The sequence below is a fragment of the Pogona vitticeps genome, chromosome 1 (assembly GCF_051106095.1).
Source record: "Pogona vitticeps strain Pit_001003342236 chromosome 1, PviZW2.1, whole genome shotgun sequence".
NCBI lineage: Eukaryota > Metazoa > Chordata > Lepidosauria > Squamata > Agamidae > Pogona > Pogona vitticeps.
The window spans coordinates 73,530,645-73,547,503 of NC_135783.1; the positions used below are offsets into that span (position 1 = coordinate 73,530,645).

Genomic DNA, 16,859 nt, shown 5'->3' on the forward strand with positions numbered 1-16,859 from the left:
TTTCTCTTGGTGACTGGGATGACCTTACCAGCAGCAGTGACTGCCAGAAATTAAAGACTTTCCCTTTTATCTTAGAGGCCCCCCTCACAGCTTCCCAACAATGCAACACTTTCCACAGAAGCCTTGTGATCTTTAGGGGAGAAACTGAAAATACTGCATTTCTTAAAAATCACCACAGCTGATGGCATCATAAGCTTTATGCTACATCCTTTGCATAACAGGATTTGGGCCAATGTGTAAGCATAGCTTAGGTTTTTATGTTAGTTTTCTTAGACTTTGAAACCAAAAGTATCCACCAACCATGAAATTTGAAGCAGAATTCTATTTATCACACTTCTGTGTGCTAAATAGAATTCTACTTAACATACTGAAATCTACCAAACCCATTGGAAAGTTTTCAAGTAAGAAAAATCACAAAATTCTACACCCTTGTGGTATCTCCCTATTTAATGTGGCAGACATTCCTTCGGCATTCTTGTGATATTTTTTCAGAGACACAGAGAGATGCTTCTCAAATGACACACTGATTATCTTTGCAAGGACATGTCACTGCAGAAGTCTCTCTGTATGTCTGTGAAAAGTATGTATGTCTCTCCATGTGTCTGTAAAATCAAGCCTGAACTAGCTCTGGAGGCAAAAATAATTAAACCAATGCTGTCCTACTTTGGGCATATAATGAGAAGGTAGGATTTTCTGGAAAAGGTAATACTGTTGGGAAACGTTGAATGCAGCAGGAAAAGAGGAAGACCCAATACTAGATGGATTGACTCCACAGGCTTGAGTTTGCAAGAGCAGACCTGAGCTGCTGATGACAGGACATTTTAAAGATTGCTCATTCATAGGGTTGCTGGTAAGTCCTAGGTTACTTGATTGGCACATAATACTACAACAACAGAGAGACTCCGAAGATGCATATTTCAACAGCAAGTTTGTTTTTTCTTGAATGCTTGCACATAGAGTGGTAGTATACAAAGACCAGAACAGGGAGTAGAAAGTAAAAATCAGAGAGAACTTGCTCTCATACTGTTAAGTTTCCACTTCTGGCAGTATGAAAAGAGGATTAAAATTCAGAGTTGTTACCATGCCTGTTAAGAAACATGCCTAAAATTTTCTGAAAATTATTTCAAGAAATACGGTAAACTATTCCAGAACACAAAAACTAGGAGCAGATTTATCTCAATGATGTGCTAAGTAGACATGCTACCATCTGTTTGTCCGGTAGCACTGGTTAGAAACAAGCATTATAACCAAAGCACAAGAAAGTCGAGCATATATGACTGAAATTGTTTAGTAAGTGCAACAGAGTGTCCATGTAATGTATTTCTGGAGCAACAAAAAGTGAAATCGGAGCATTCTTTTTTTTAAAAAAAAAGTCAACTTTATTCATAAAGTATAACAAAGCACTAACTGAAGAGCTAATTAATTAAAGACTTTGAAGCAATAGAGAGAGCAATGGAGGAGAAATAAGGTGAATGACTGTACAATGACGGGCTGCAAACAGGGACCGTCTACTCTTTTATGCATTTATTGAATCATACCGACTTGAATTCATACATTGATCCAGACTGCACATTTCAAAGCAATGTACAATAGATTAAAACAAGCAAATTCAAAAAAAATTACAATAAAAACAAAGCATAAAGAGGTGTTTATCTGATAATATAGGTACACAAGGAGTGAAGCATCTAACCTCAGTTGGACACTGTTATGATGAAGGCCCTGCTATATGAGAGTTCAAAGGAACTCATCACAAGACCTAGTGTGTCAACCAACTGACCAGCCAATTCTGTTATTGCCTCAAACAGTATTTTGAACATGTGCTGGAGACATTTGTCATTGATGAGGGCCTCCCATGCAAGTCCTCTTTTTTTTTCTAGGTTAAGCCCTTCTTCTCTAATGTTTAGTAAGATATATCATTCTACCCTCTAAGTTCATCCAGTGAGAAAGCTCTCCCATTTCCAGCCACCTCTTGTTTGGGACTTATGTAGTAAGGAACTGGAATACGCTGCTGCATCTGAGGTAAATTCCCAGGGCCATTATTAAGATCTGCCTTTATCTTTTCTATCTACTCAAGAAGAAGACTATAAATTTTATGTATTATTATTGTTTGTAAAAGAAATAAGGATTCAGAAAGATGTGTAAGATAATCAGAGGAGCCTATTTCTTAAGTACCATAAGTATGTTATATATCAACAAACATGCAATAATAGTGTACTAGTTGTGGAATACTTTCTACATAGTGGTGCAAACTGGTGCTGAAAAAGATTTTGTTTTCTTTGGCTTTTCAACGGGTTTTTCTATGAGCTTTTCATTAATTACATGTTTTACAGCTCTCATTCTTTTATTTATATGTTATTATTTTTACTCAATTGATAACTTTAAGGATGAAGGGCAGCTTCAAAGATTTCAATAAATACCATAAACAATTAGCTGATATTGGTGGAGGTCACATTCTGTGATTTTCCATGCAGTGAACCAGTGTCCTTGGATGTAAGAACGACTTTATATTTTGCTTGAGAAGCAGGTAAGAGTAGGAAGCTATAGGAAATATTGCTTCAGTCTGTGTGCATCTAATTCCTACTGGCCAGAGGAAATCAGCAATGCAGCAAATGAATTAAACAAGTAATAGAGAAGAGGAAGAACTAATTTCATCACAGCTGTGCCATATGGTTAAAGTATTGACCATTTGTACCATCTTTCAAAATTCAATTATCCTTTCCTTACTTGCTAAACTCAACTACGCACCCACAGAGCCCACTTATTTTATAGATGCTTCTTTCTCCAACTAATCTCCTGTGAAGTCAGCTGGCAATTTATAGGAGTGGTTTTTGTTTTGGATGTGAAATATAACAGCTTTGTCAGGAGCAGGGGAAGATTATTTCTTTCAGCCTTTCACAAAAAAGAAAAGCCTTGAACAGCATGTTGGAACTAATGTTTTTTTAGATAGGATCTCTACTTTGGGGAGAAAAAAAGAGTAGCAGGCACAGAATGCTTGCAGCTGCCACAAAGTAGAAGTTAGCGTCAATGATAGAGAGTTGAAAGAAATCAGAAATGTTCATCATATCAAATGCGTGAGAGGTAAGAGGCAATGAAATGCCTGACAATGCTGAGCAGTGCCTTACATTCAGTCTGCATTTCTCATTGTTAGTTGCCCTAAACTGCTATTACTGAGGGGCTGTTGCTAATTACTTTCCAGTCACTTGTTTCCTACCAAATACTGTGCACTTCTCATTCTTCCTCTCATCCTGGGAACCATGTCAGTAGCGCTGCAATTTTACATTTGGTGAACCGAAACTATGAGACATTGAATAGGTTATACAGTGATCCACAACCTTGGGCCTCCAGATGTTCTTGGACTACAACTCCCAGAAGCCTTCACCACCACCTCTGCTGGCCAGGATTTCTGGGAGTTGAAGTCCAAGAACATCTGGAGGCCCAAGGTTGGGGACCACTGGGTTATATAACATGGAGCAGGGATCTTGGTTCTGCTATTCCACATTCAAACCGAAATTGTCAGGGCAGCATACTTGGTCATGGGACCCATAGCCTGTGTCACATAGAGCTCATATTTCATGCACTGCAAGAAGCCATTATATGGACTGCTGAATTCTGGATTGTTCTGATATGAATTCTGCCTCTGCTAATAAGCCACAGTTTGTTAAGCAGTCAGAAACCACACAATCTCTGAACACATGGTGTGCTGGGTTTTGTTTCTGTTTTTTACTTCCAGCCCGCTTACATCTTGTCTTGTCATGACAGCTGAACCTGCAACGAAGGCTTGTTTCTCAAAATGCTCACTCTGAAACACTCCCCCTGGACGTTTTAACAGCAAACCTCATGACATTATTTAATGCAAACTTTCCCAGGTGATTTGAGAAACAAGCAGTTTTCTTAAAAGGGTAAACAAAAGAAGGAAACACACAAAATCCTGAAACTTTCATGTCCTTTTCTTTCATTAACTGTAAATAAATAAACACTTATCTTTAAGAAGCCCTCTTTTGAGAGTTTTGGAAGAGGCAGCCATGTTAGTCTGTGCAAGGATATAATGGCAAAATCCAAAGAAACAAAACAAAACAAAGACAAAAACATGTGGCACCTCAAAAACTAATCATTATATTTTATTGTAAGATGTGTCCCTAAAACACAGTGGCTAGTCTTTTTTTGTTAGGGGGGGGAGGGATACTGTTTTGTTTTGGTTCCTTGGATTTTGCCTGATGTCTCTTCTGAGAGGCAATGAAAAAATATGAAAACAAAGTAACAGCCTCACTCATGTTTTCCCCCATTCGTATTAGCACACACACCCAAAATTCCTAGCAGATAAGAGATGCATTTTAGAATAATTGCAATAAACACACTGAAGCACAGGAGGGTTTTCCTTAGGATTATTTGATATAAAGCTGCCATCTTTAACCAAAAAAAAATGTATGTATCTGGGCAGACCTTGGACAACTGACTAATTGCTCAGAGCCTTTATTCATTTGCCAAGTGTTTATTATTTTTAGCTAGGAAGGTTTTAAAATGGTTTTTACTGAATTGTGCTCTAATACAATAGCTGATTTACCTATGTTTTGATATTTATAATATATTATTTTCTACTTGTATTCTTTTAAAAAAATAATATTGTAAGCTGCCTTAGGTCGCAGTTTTTAGGAGAAATGTGGTAGATATATTTTGTGAAATTAACCATGCAAGATCCTATTGAATGCTTATTAAGTGAAAAGCCTTGCTGCCCAAGCTATCGCATGCCAACCAGGCAGAGAGGGATAGAACTGGTGTCCAGCCTAGAGACCAGGAAGCAAGCAAATTAATGACAAAGTGATAAGGCACTCCAGATTCGTTGGGTATAACTGGCTCAAACAGGCCCTAGTGTTCCTCAGAAGACGCCCACCCCTTGCTTGCTTGCTTCAAAATGTTCCTCCTCCATTCTATGTGCTGAGTCCTTGTCAATATGGATTGGGAATACTGTATAACTGCTACACATGCAATTGGAGTATAAAAAGATAAAGAAAGGTCGCTTGAACAGCACAGTATATATTTATCACATGTGGTGTATATAACCATAAGAAAGGTAGGGTTGACTGGAAACATTGTTTTCACAAGAACTACAGTAATTGAAAGTTTAGGTACATGAAAGCCTTTTCTGTATTGCGGTGTGTGACTACACCATCAAATACCACCACATTTGCTCTACCTAACTTTGTTGTAATATAACACACATGCTGCAAACTGATAGACCATGCCACTTCATGAGTTGTTTAACTTTAACATTTGCTCTTCTAATATATATATATAAAGTTTTCACCTCTGTTCCCTTCACCATGTTAATATCATCCAATGCAATTTCTCCCAAACTCTCAAGTCATGGCTTTTCTTTTGCTTCACTTTCTGAATCAGTATTTCAGTTCCCATTCTCATTATCTTCAGAGTGGCACCACTATTCTGATCCAAAATATGACAGGTAAAATCCACTCAGTCACTAGGAAATCATATTTTCTTTTCAGCATACTTTCTCTGAAGGGAGCATATATTTTGAGAATTGTATTCCTCGTGACAAACCATGAGAGAAAGTTAAAAGTCTAGACAAATATTAAATAAAGTAATTGTAAAATGGTGTATCTTCTCCCATGGTTGAAGAAGACAAGCCCTTCTTATACTCAGTTATTGCAGGTATCCAGAGATGAAATGCTCAAAGATAAGGATCACTCTGTAAATTGTGGAAACTTACTATGACTTTTCATAAAACTTTGTTCACTGGTAATTACTTTTCCTGAAATTAAGTAGAATTCAAAGGTGGTCGACCACTCTGGGCGACTAATTTGTATGTGATTTAATCTGTATGCTACACAACTGCTCTGCAGTAACAAAATCCCAGAATAAAAGAATCTATACCTTACAAATAAAATTGCAGCAAAGCTGAAATGCTCCAATTCAGCCTTCTAATGGAGCCCCACCCAAAGTCACCTATGACATTCTTGCGTGGGGGTGAAGGTGGGGTGAGATCTGACATTCTATCCCTCTTTCTGGCCTTGCCCAGTCCCAGGGAAAGGTTTCCATGTGGGATTTCTTCTCAGGTCTGAACCACTGATCTTTTAGACTCTATACCACTGCTGCACAACTTTGGGTTTCCAAAGGTTCTCGGACTACAATTCCCACAAATCCTGGACAGCACAGCTAGTGGAGAAGACATCTGAGAGTTGCAGTTCAAGAACATCTGTGGATTCAAAGGTGGGAACCATTGCTCTATACAGTGCAGAGAAATCAAGGAACCAAGTGTTTTTGGGGAAAATGGTGGTAAGCAAGGAGAGGCTATAGGTTCACTAAAACTGTAAAACTGGTCCACGGGGTGGGGGGGGGGAGAGAAGCATAAAAATGACTCTACTGTGCCCTACTGAAATAAGAACAGTTCTATATAGTGGGGGCTGGGGCTGAAATACACTTTTACAGGATGAGAAGCCAATTTTCTTTCGTTGAATTAGCAAAAGAATATCCAAAGTAGTTCTTGTGAAAGAACTGTTGTTCACTGGGAATGAAACAGGAAATATTGGTACATCTTGAATGGGGAGAGGCTAGTTTTGTTTTTGTATCCTGTTTTACAGCTGTTGCATCAATGTTTTTGGTGCGATGTTTGCTGGACCAAAGATCTCAGCCACAGGCACATCTTGGTTTTCTCTTGGTCTGTACTTGATACTTCTGTGGCACAGAAACCATGCATCTTGGGTTAGAGGAATTTGAATTGTTTAGATTTCCAGTATAGCTATAGTTCTCTTATCATGAAGCCAATAATTAAACTAGACTAAATGGGAAGGCATAAAGAGTACCACTGAAACATTTCAATGCTATTTATTGCCAAGTGTTGGGTTTCAGTAAAATATGTTATCCATTCTCATCCATATACAGAATAAATATATGGTGTTGTGATTATGGGTTGACAGATGAACACCCATTTTCACTGATGTAGATGTAGAAGGGGTAGCCATGTTAGTCCATGCAAGCATTATAGGTGAAAACCAAATAAAAATAAAGAGCTGATTAAATATATATATTTAATGTGAGCTTTCATCGACAAGTCTGATGAAGTGGAATTGTCCATGAAAGCCCACATTAAAAATATACAAGTTTTTTTTTACTTTTAATCTTTATTGCATTTTTAAAAAAATATTATAAAAATAAGTAGATAATTATCACAATATTAGCACATAACCAAAATAACTTTCTATTATATCCGTCACAAAACAGCAAGTCTTTAACATTTTTACTTCCTTATTTTCCACCAGACATTTATTTTCTTCGCAATCTTAATATCTTTCTTAATTCTTATTTTATATCCATACTAACAATCTGTTTTACTTTGATTTTACTTCTGTTGAGAGCAATTCTACTTCTGATTTAAACCTAAGTCACTTGGTACAGGTTTGGAATCCTTCTTCCATTTCTCTCTAACATAATTCTTTACTATCCCCCATTGAGATTCGTGCTCCATTCTACTCTTTCCTTTCAATGAGTCTGTTAGTTTGTCCATTAATATTAGTTCCTGTAATTTTATTAAACAATCCTCCACCGAAGGTTCCTCCTTGCCTTTCCATTGTTTTGCCACTTGAATTCTGGCTGTGCCTAATATGAATATACAAATTCTTGTCTCTTGTCTAGAGTTTAACTTTACAGTATTGAACAAATAAGTTTCATGTTTCATCCCCTTTTTTATTTTTAAATCTATGGTGATTATTTTTTCTATTACTTTCCAAAATTTCCTAATAAATTTACAACCCCATCACATATAATATGTTGTCATTGTTTAGTCGTTAAGTCGTGTCCGACTCTTCGTGACCCCATGGACCAGAGCATGCCAGGCCCTCCTGTCTTCCACTGCCTCCCAGAGTTTGGTCAAATTCATGTTGGTCGCTTCGATGACACTGTCCAACCATCTCATCCTCTGTCGTCCCCTTCTCTTCTTGCCTTAACACTTTCCCAACATCAGGGTATTTTCCAGGGAGTCTTCTAGCAATCCGTGAAGGGGACATATAATACAATGTTCCTTTTATTGTCTTGCATCTCCAACATTTATATTTCTCATTTTTCTTCACCTTTGCCAATTTCTCTGGTGTCATATACAATCTATATAATATTTTCATATAATTGTTTTACAAATCTGTACTTATTAATAGTTTTTGGTTATCATTTATGCTCTTCTAAACCATTCCTCTGTTTGAATTGTTCCACCTAATTCCTGCATCAATTTTATCATATTTTCTTTAATTACTTCCTGTTCCATATTTCTTTCCAATAATGGTTTATACAACTTATACAACTTTGCAATTTGGTGATTTTCTTTCCCCCATATTATCTTGTCTAGATCTTTAACCAGTCCTATTAATTTATTATCCATTTTCATTCTTTCTGATAGCTGTCTGTGTGGAAACCACTGGAATATTATTCCTACTTGATTCATTTCTTGTCTTGTTCTTGATCTTAGTTGTCCGTCATCTTCCTCTATGAGTAGATCTTTATATGTTATGGAAAAAAGAAAGTGAACAAAGCTTTTGATAATAATATAACAAAAAAAGCATTAATAAAAGTATGGGAGAAATATAAAGGGAAATTTTATCATGGGATTCCAATGTGGATGTCCCCTCATGAAGATCTCCCAAAGGAGTTGACATAAATAATGTAAATGGTTAACATTAAAAATATATAATTTAGTCTTTATAGGGCCACATTTTTTTACTCTTTATTTTTATTTTGTTTTCACCTATAATATTTTCAGTGAACGAGCTGGGGAGTTGCTCTGCTACAAGAGGCAATTTTGATGACTACCTCTTGGTAAAGCATATCTGTTACTAGAGCTTTGAAAAGCAGAATGATAAGATACACTTGAAATCTACAACAACAACATAAGAGAAGTACTACTAAAGTGGAAGCAAATTTCACAAACAGTGGATATTTGAGATGCGTTTGGAATTTCAGTAGAGAGCATCTACTAGACTGCTGAAGAAAGATACAAACATTTTGATCTGATTTTCTGGATGTATAAAAAATCTCCACACCCTACCTTGGTCTGGAATCAGAAGTACAGTACTCCTTCACAAAGTCTCTTTCCCATGCAAAACTGATTACTTTATAAAATATTATTTATTTTTAAATAGTTTTACCCCACTTTTCTTTTTTTAAAAACCCATTAAAAGACCCTAATTAAAAGACAATAACACTTAAAACTAGTATAGAAATGCAGCTTACATCATTAACACAATATTTAAAGCTAAAAACAGTAAGCATACAAATACTAAAAAGGATCAAACAAATACCACTCTAAGAAATGGTAAGCAAAAGTAATACTAAAAACACATTCAAAGCAGTAAGGCACAACAAACCATTTTAAATAATCCCACTGAGGCAGCCAGTTATTGAAGGAAAGCTTGCATGAAGACAAAGGTCTTTGCTTGCTTGTGGAAGGACATTGAAGATGGAGTGAGCCTGGCATCCTGTGGGAGGAGGTTCCAAAGTCTGCAATAGAGAAGGCCCTCTCCTGTGTGCCCACCAAATGCATCTGTGACAGTGGTGGGATTGAGAGAAAGGCTTCTCCTGGTTATATTAATATCCAAGCAGGTTTATAGATAGACTTCTTGAAATAGCTTGAATCCAGGCCATTTAGGGTTTTATAGTTAGAAACAGCACTTTGAATTGCGCCCAGAAACTGATCGGCAGCCAGTGTAGCTGCTGTAACAGGGGGAGCGGGGTTATGTGATCGCTGTAACCAGCACCAGTCAGCAATCTGGCAGCTGCATAAACAGTCTCACAACTCAATCCATAGGTCGGCTACCCACTATAAACAAAGCAATTATGGGATGAACTTTGGTGTCTGAAGATGAAGACTACTGATTTGGCAGTTTGTTTGGTCTAATCTGATGTTTGAGCCACTGAATATGCCAAGAGTGACATCCCTGCCATATTTAATTTCATGTTGACTCTCAGTGTCTCTATGCTAATATTCCCGTGTTTTTTTAAAATTATGAATTGGGGAGTGGAGGGGGATTTAAGAGGCATATGTTAGATTTTGCTCTAGCCCGGTCTCTTCCACAATATTCCGTACTTAGAGATGTCTCATCTGATCACAGTGACACATCCTGTTTCAATTACCATAACACACTACATGTAAAGCTGCCTTTGAAAACTGTTAGGAAACTTCATAGAGTTCAAAATGCCTCAGGCAGATTATTAACTGGATATGGTTACAAGGATCATTTAACTTCCTTGTTACAACAATTCTACTGTCTGATGGTCTATTTCCAGCCCCAATTCAAACTGCAGTTTTTCACCTATAAAGCCCTAAATTGGTCCAAGCCATCGGAAAAGCAGCATTTTCCTTTATAAACCTTCCACTTATCAAGGGAGGTCTTTCTCTCAGTCCCACCGACTTCACAGGAATGTTTGGTGAGGACAGAAGAGAAGGCCTTCTCTGACGCCATGCTGTGGAACTCCTTCCCACAAGAGGCCAGGCTGGCCCCCTCTTCGCTGCCCTTCTGCAAGCAAGCAAAGGCTTTTCTCTTCAGGCAGGCTTTCTTTCAGTAACTGGCTACCTGAGAAAGGGTTCTTAGAAATGGAACTGCTGTGTTCTTGTTACCTTTAATAGATTTTTAGAATGATTTTAAGCTGCTTTTATCTACTAGCTTAATTTAGTATCTATAATTCATTTTTAAATATTGTAATAATTTATTCTTTACTACTACTACTACTACTACTACTACTACTACTACTACTACTACTACTACTACTATTATTATTATTATTATTATTATTATTATTATTATTATTATTATTATTATTATTATTATTATTATTATTATTATTATTATTATTGCACTCTACACCAGAGTGCATTCCAATAATGCATAAACAGACAACATCACATTTAATCACAATCTTAATATTATACACAAACACAGACACCCCCCCATACATCAACAAAAATACACAGTAATCAAAAAGAATTAGCAAACTGCTTAAAAACAGCTAAAAAGTTCAAATAAAAGACACCTGTCACTGACCGCTCCCTACATCCAATACCTATGGCTTCAGGTTGAACAGATAGATTTTCAAACCTTGTCTAAATTTGTCCAACTCTGATTCCATAAGAAGATTCTGGGGGACAGAAATGGAGCCAAGTGAACATTCTGAAGCTTGGAATTTGCCACCTTAGTGGGCAATATTGTTTAATATTGTAAGCTGCTTTGGTTCCTCTTAAGGGACAAGGAAGGGTATAAATATTTTAAATAAGTAAATAATATTCATCTTTAGAACTCAGAGCTGGCATCTCTTTTTTTTTTTTAATATTCCCTGGTTCCATAAGTCATGGGATGGGAAAAGACAGCTGATATGAGCTCATTGTGGTTTTTCCCCCCCTTTTAATCAGACCTTGTGTATTTTGCCTCATCATAAAGGTGCTAACTTGCATGCCACATTATTCACAAGATGTCTTTTATATATGTATATATATATCCTGGATATTTCAACAAAGAAGCCCAATAAACGATTACAGTGGACCCTTGACTTACAGACGGCTTGACTTACAGACATTTTGAGTTACAGACTTCTCTGGCCGCAAAATTTAGGTTTGACTTGCAGACTGAGATTTGACTTACAGACCAGAAAAAAACCAAAATGGAACAAAAACGGCCTGTTACGGGATTAATCAGTTTTCAATGCACTGTAGGTCAATGGAGACTTGACTTACAGACTTTTTGACTTGAGAACCGCCTTCCAATACGGATTAAGTTCTCAAGTCAAGACCCCACTGTATATGTATGAAGATTATTCTTAATTGTGCCAAGGATGGAGAAATAATGAAATATTAGTATTTGAGATAAAGACTTTTCTTCTAAAACTGACTTCTTTGTGTTGTATGTCAACAGTGTCCCAAGGCATGCATTGTACACAAGAAGAAAATGAAGTGATAACAAAGTAACAAAAATAGACTTGTACAGTGTTTGTGATCTCCCAATGATTTTGGATCTAAATGTAGGGGGTATCACTGTATGCATAAACACTCCTCTGAAGTTCAGTGTGCATGTTGGATAGTATGTAGTAACAGGGCTAGCTAAAAGTCCACACCGACATGATATAGCAGTTCTGAGTGAGAAACAGATACAGCTGTGTTTGCAGGGATACTTGGGAACAGAGCAGTAACTGAGGAAGCTAAATGCTGGACGGAATATTGACTTTAATGTATCAACATTTATCAAAAACATTTTAAAGTAGTGTACAAAAGATGATAGCGTGAACTTGTTTTTTAAAATCTCAATCTGAAGTGGAAGGAACATGTCATCATCTTCTAAAATTATATGGAGAAAGATAATGTTGCATAAGCTCAGAAATTAGTGAATTCAAATACAGACAGAATGGTTTCCTAACAGGGCAGGAACATGGCTTGGCACAGACGAAAGATAAACATACTGAAGAGAACTTTCTGAGATTTACGATGCCCCTGGAAGAGCTAAATTAATACAATAAATAATTACTTCAGAAACACTGCACTAAACCTGAAAAGCAGCCCAGAACTATTTATCTCAACCACTCCCATCAGAATATTTCATAAAATCAAATACTGCACCCAAGACCTTCTGAACTTTGCAAAAATAAAATCCCAACTGCCTATATTGTATTTACTCCCCATTTTCCATATCTCTAGCTGACAAAAATGGGAGGCAAAATGAGAACGGTTTCATCTGCAACACTAGAAAGTTTCTGAGTTCATTATTTTCAATTTTTAGTCTTTGTCTTCAAATTCACAGAGCTCAGAGCAAAGTGATTTCACAAAAAACCACTCTCAGTTTATCAGGGTTTATTACATTTAGGGTGACTACTCAGACAAACACTAAAGAGAAGGCATATAAACCGACCTGAAAAGATCAGATACATACAATAGTTCACTGGGAAAGATAAGAAAATTGACAAAGGGAAAAAAAATCTTCAAACAGATCTATTCCATGTGAACTTTTCAAAACCCAGCTGAAAACTTGGCTATTCAAGCAGGCCTTCCCTTCAGTCAATTAAGTCATTCTTATTTCTTATTTCTCTTCTTTTATTCTTGCCATCTTTGGACTGTTTGCTTTAAATTAATTGTTAAAATTGTAAATGTACAACATTATATTTTATATCATTTTGTTTTTTAATGTAAAACTGTGTATATTTTAAATTGTTTTTATCTTTTATGTTATGAGCCACCCAGAGTAGACTATGTATGGATGGACGGCATATAAATGCAATAAATAAATAAATAAACTTTCTTTGCTTTGATTGCAACTGATCTGACTCATATAGATGGTTCATCTACTACACTTTCTCAAATTGATGTCCAGTAATACTAATACAGTAGGAAGACTAAAACTTCAGATCTGTCCCCTACTTAAACCAGCATACAGTGTGACTCACAGGCAGATCAAAGTTAATGTCTGACTGTACCAAAATCAGCAAAATTTGGATGTAGGAGAAAGTGAATGGACAGGTTTGCTCACTCCACATGTTAGAATTTGGGCATCCAGCTGGCTTTGGAAGTAGGGTGCAGGTTGCAGTTAATGTTCCTCAGTTCTGACTAATAGCCCACTTCCAAATGTGACAACTGTGAGAGGGGGCAGTAAACTTTACCTTCCCTTGTATTATTTTCACTGGTGTAGCATGGGGGGGCAGAGAGGTGGTCATCCCAGGCGCAACCTTGTTAGGGGCACAACCCTTTCGGAACCCCGTGCTCTGTTTTGCTGTTGGGCTGGCCAGGGTGGCTCCGTCCATCCGTCTGTCCATCCATCCTCCCTCTCTCTCCCTCCCTCCCTTCCTCCCGCCGCTGACCTCCCCTGCCTCCCTGCCTATCGGGGCTGTCTAGCAAGCAGGGCAAGCCAGACACCCCCAGCCCAGCACAAGTGCAGCCCATCAAGAAGAGGGTGCTGGTAACCTCTCTCTCACTAGGGCTGGTGGAGGTGGTGCAGCTGGTGCTGAGCCTGGCCGGCAGCATCTCCCTGCTGGGCTGATAGTGAGAGCAGAGCTGTAAGCACTGCAAGAGATGGCAGTAGCAGCATAGCAGCAGGAGCTGGAGGCGCAGTAGGCTGAGCCCAGTGCAAGGCAGGCAAGGAGCAGCTGGGGGAAGGAGGGATGATGATAGAGGAAGAGGAGGGTGCCTTGAGGGCCCTCCCATTGGGAATGGAGAGAGGAGGGGTAACCACAGGTTAGGGGGTGAAATACTTGCCCCCCGGTGCTGGCAAGCCATGCTACACCACTGACTTTTTTTTTTCTCCAAACTGTTGTAGAAAAGTTCCTGTGACTATGGGGAACACTTTCCTACCAGGGGCAACATATGTTGACTCTTTGCAGCAAACATGGCCAAAATCAATAGTGGAGCAGGGGTGAGAGCAAAGGTGAGCACATCCACCCCTTCTCGTTTAACTCTCCTTCCCACATAGCAGGCTGTTTAGAAACAGAAGGACAAAGTCTTTTGAAAGTCTGAACTGTATGCCTTTAAGTGCTGGTCACAGAAACATCTGGTTTGTGCTGAAGGCAAGGGGTGTCCTACTAAGGAAGCTATTATACAATTGAATGCTTAGAATGTAGTGTTTACACTGATAAAACTGGAAGACCTCTCCTGATAAGATACCACATGGCATCTGATTGACTTTCAGAGGAATAAAAGGCAAGTTAGACAATGAAAGAGGAAGATTTAGGAAAAGCCACTTCAGCGAAGCTATGTTAGGAAATAAACAAAGCCACCAAAAGAGAAAGATTTTTGATCGGCAGAAACGTGATGAAATGTGAAGTGGAATTGAAACAAGCCATCCTGATTGTAAAGGATGTTTACTTGTCTACTGGACACACATTGTGACTTTTTTCTTCCTTTGATTTATAGATGTGGAATTTCGGCACATTCTTAATTGCATTTGTGACTGAAGCTGGTTTTTATGACAAAAAAATTACATTTTACATAAAATATTTTAAATTTGTTTTTGGGAAGCAGAGTACCCTTTGGCCAAAAGCCTGCATCCCAGTTATGTGTACCTAATTCAAATTGAAAATGATAGAATTAGACTATGCACAATGCAGTATCCCCAGCAAAGAATGACGGAGCTTCTCTTCTCTGCCTACAATATACACAACTCTATTCTCTGTTAACTTCCCTTCCACCCCACTGTAATCTCTGGTCAAATGGATTTTTCAGGAGTCTGGCTCACTTCAGCACATTCTTAGGAAAATCCAGTTCCTTCTTCCAGAATGAATTCAAAAGCTGCTTCCGCAGATGTATTTATAGTTCTTTGGGTATCTGTTGGCATGTGTTCATGAATTGCTAGAACCAAGCAAAATACAGCTGTTTTGCAACTTGTTCTGATCATATTTCTTAATCAAAAGGATAATTACAGATGTTTAAATATAAGAATGCATATATATAATAAATGGAAGAAAATAACATTTCCAAAGAGCTAGGAAACTGGACTATAACACCCATAATTAAGCCATTCTGGCTGTGAAAGTTGGAGAGTTGTAGTCTAAAAACTAACTTCTCCAGTTTCTGAGTACTTGCACACAGAGACACGCATGCACCTGCATACCTGAAATATATCACAGAATCATAGAATCACAGAGTTGGAAGAGACCACAAGGGCCATCGAGTCCAACCCCCTACCATGCAGGAACTCCATCAAAGCAAATATTTTAAATTAAGTGAACACAATGTTCTGGCATATGACTGATCCGTCATAATTTTTAGCATAATATAACTTGCAGTAAATTATCCTTATTTCTTCTCTGAAAGATGCCATTGAGAGCCAAGACACATAAGGGAGAATCAGCACTAACTCATCTCCTTTTTGAAACAGGATTCTGAGAATGCAAATCAATATCCAATTCCTGCTTACAATTGATACCTGAGAGCTAACTATTATACCTTCAAATGCAGGTATTGTTCAATTGGATTAGGCTTATTTCTAAGTAAATGCATGTAGAACTGCAGAATTAAAATACAATTTTCACTTTGTAGCACTTTACATTTTTAGCTATAGGTTCCCACACAGAAACATACACCAAATCTAATCATTCCATTACTTTCCTCTGTTGTATTGTAAGATATTTTAATAGTTACATACCTGAAACTGATGTACAGTATCTTCTTTTTTCAGTTCTTCCTGTTGTTTGGTTTATCCCGTTCTTCCTCAGCCCAATTATGATATTTTTCTGCAATCGGAAACATATGCATAGATAAAATATTCTGAACCTTTGTGTCGAGGAGTAGGATTTCTTTAATCTCATTACTTTTATTTCTTTCAGTGATGAACACTGTTTCTGATTGGTCCTTATAAAAGCTTGCTCTCTCCTCATAGACATAGTGGTCATTGGACATCATGCTGAATGGAAAATTCTCTGAGTTTCAGCTCTAAAAAGTAATACTTCCAAGTTCTGGAATGGATCTAAAACATGTTTTTACCACATTATCTTCCATATATTTGTGCCCTGCACACACATGGAACAATCACATGGAGAAGGTATTATATATTATATGTTAGCATATTTCAGCATAAGGCTGAAATGTGTAAATAAACAGAATATTTCAAAACACATATTAGGGCTGGTCCTACCCTTAGGCAAAGTGAGGCAGTGACTTTAGGCAGCAGATCTGAGTGCCATGAAAAATCAGCAAATGGGTAATTATTTAGTTATTTACTTTTTTTACTATTGCATTTTATAGGCAGGATGGGGGAGTTGGTGGGTGAATGGCCTAATTGTCTGATATGCCAATATTTAAAGCCACAAATAATTAAAAGCATACTAATTAAATTTTAAAACTACAACACACAAATATTTTAAAATATTACATAAAGACTATGTAATAGCCT

General features: G+C 37.5%; 1 protein-coding gene and 1 long non-coding RNA gene across 11 annotated transcripts in view; both read right to left on the reverse strand.

Moving 5' to 3' along the window:
- Positions 1 to 16,859, reverse strand: part of ESR1 (estrogen receptor 1) — a 291,481-nt gene that overhangs the window by 224,097 nt on the left and 50,525 nt on the right. For all 10 annotated transcript variants that reach the window (XM_078383254.1, XM_020805139.3, XM_072995244.2 and 7 more), the window contains exon 2: positions 16,113 to 16,200. In XM_078383254.1, coding sequence (XP_078239380.1) covers positions 16,113 to 16,200 — 88 coding nt within the window. The remainder of the gene's footprint in view (positions 1 to 16,112; positions 16,201 to 16,859) is intronic.
- On the reverse strand, positions 65 to 10,603 carry LOC144585933 (uncharacterized). Its single transcript, XR_013540565.1, has 2 exons — positions 9,366 to 10,603; positions 65 to 8,499 (listed from the first exon to the last, which is right to left on the reverse strand). It is a non-coding gene; the product is annotated as an uncharacterized LOC144585933 (long non-coding RNA).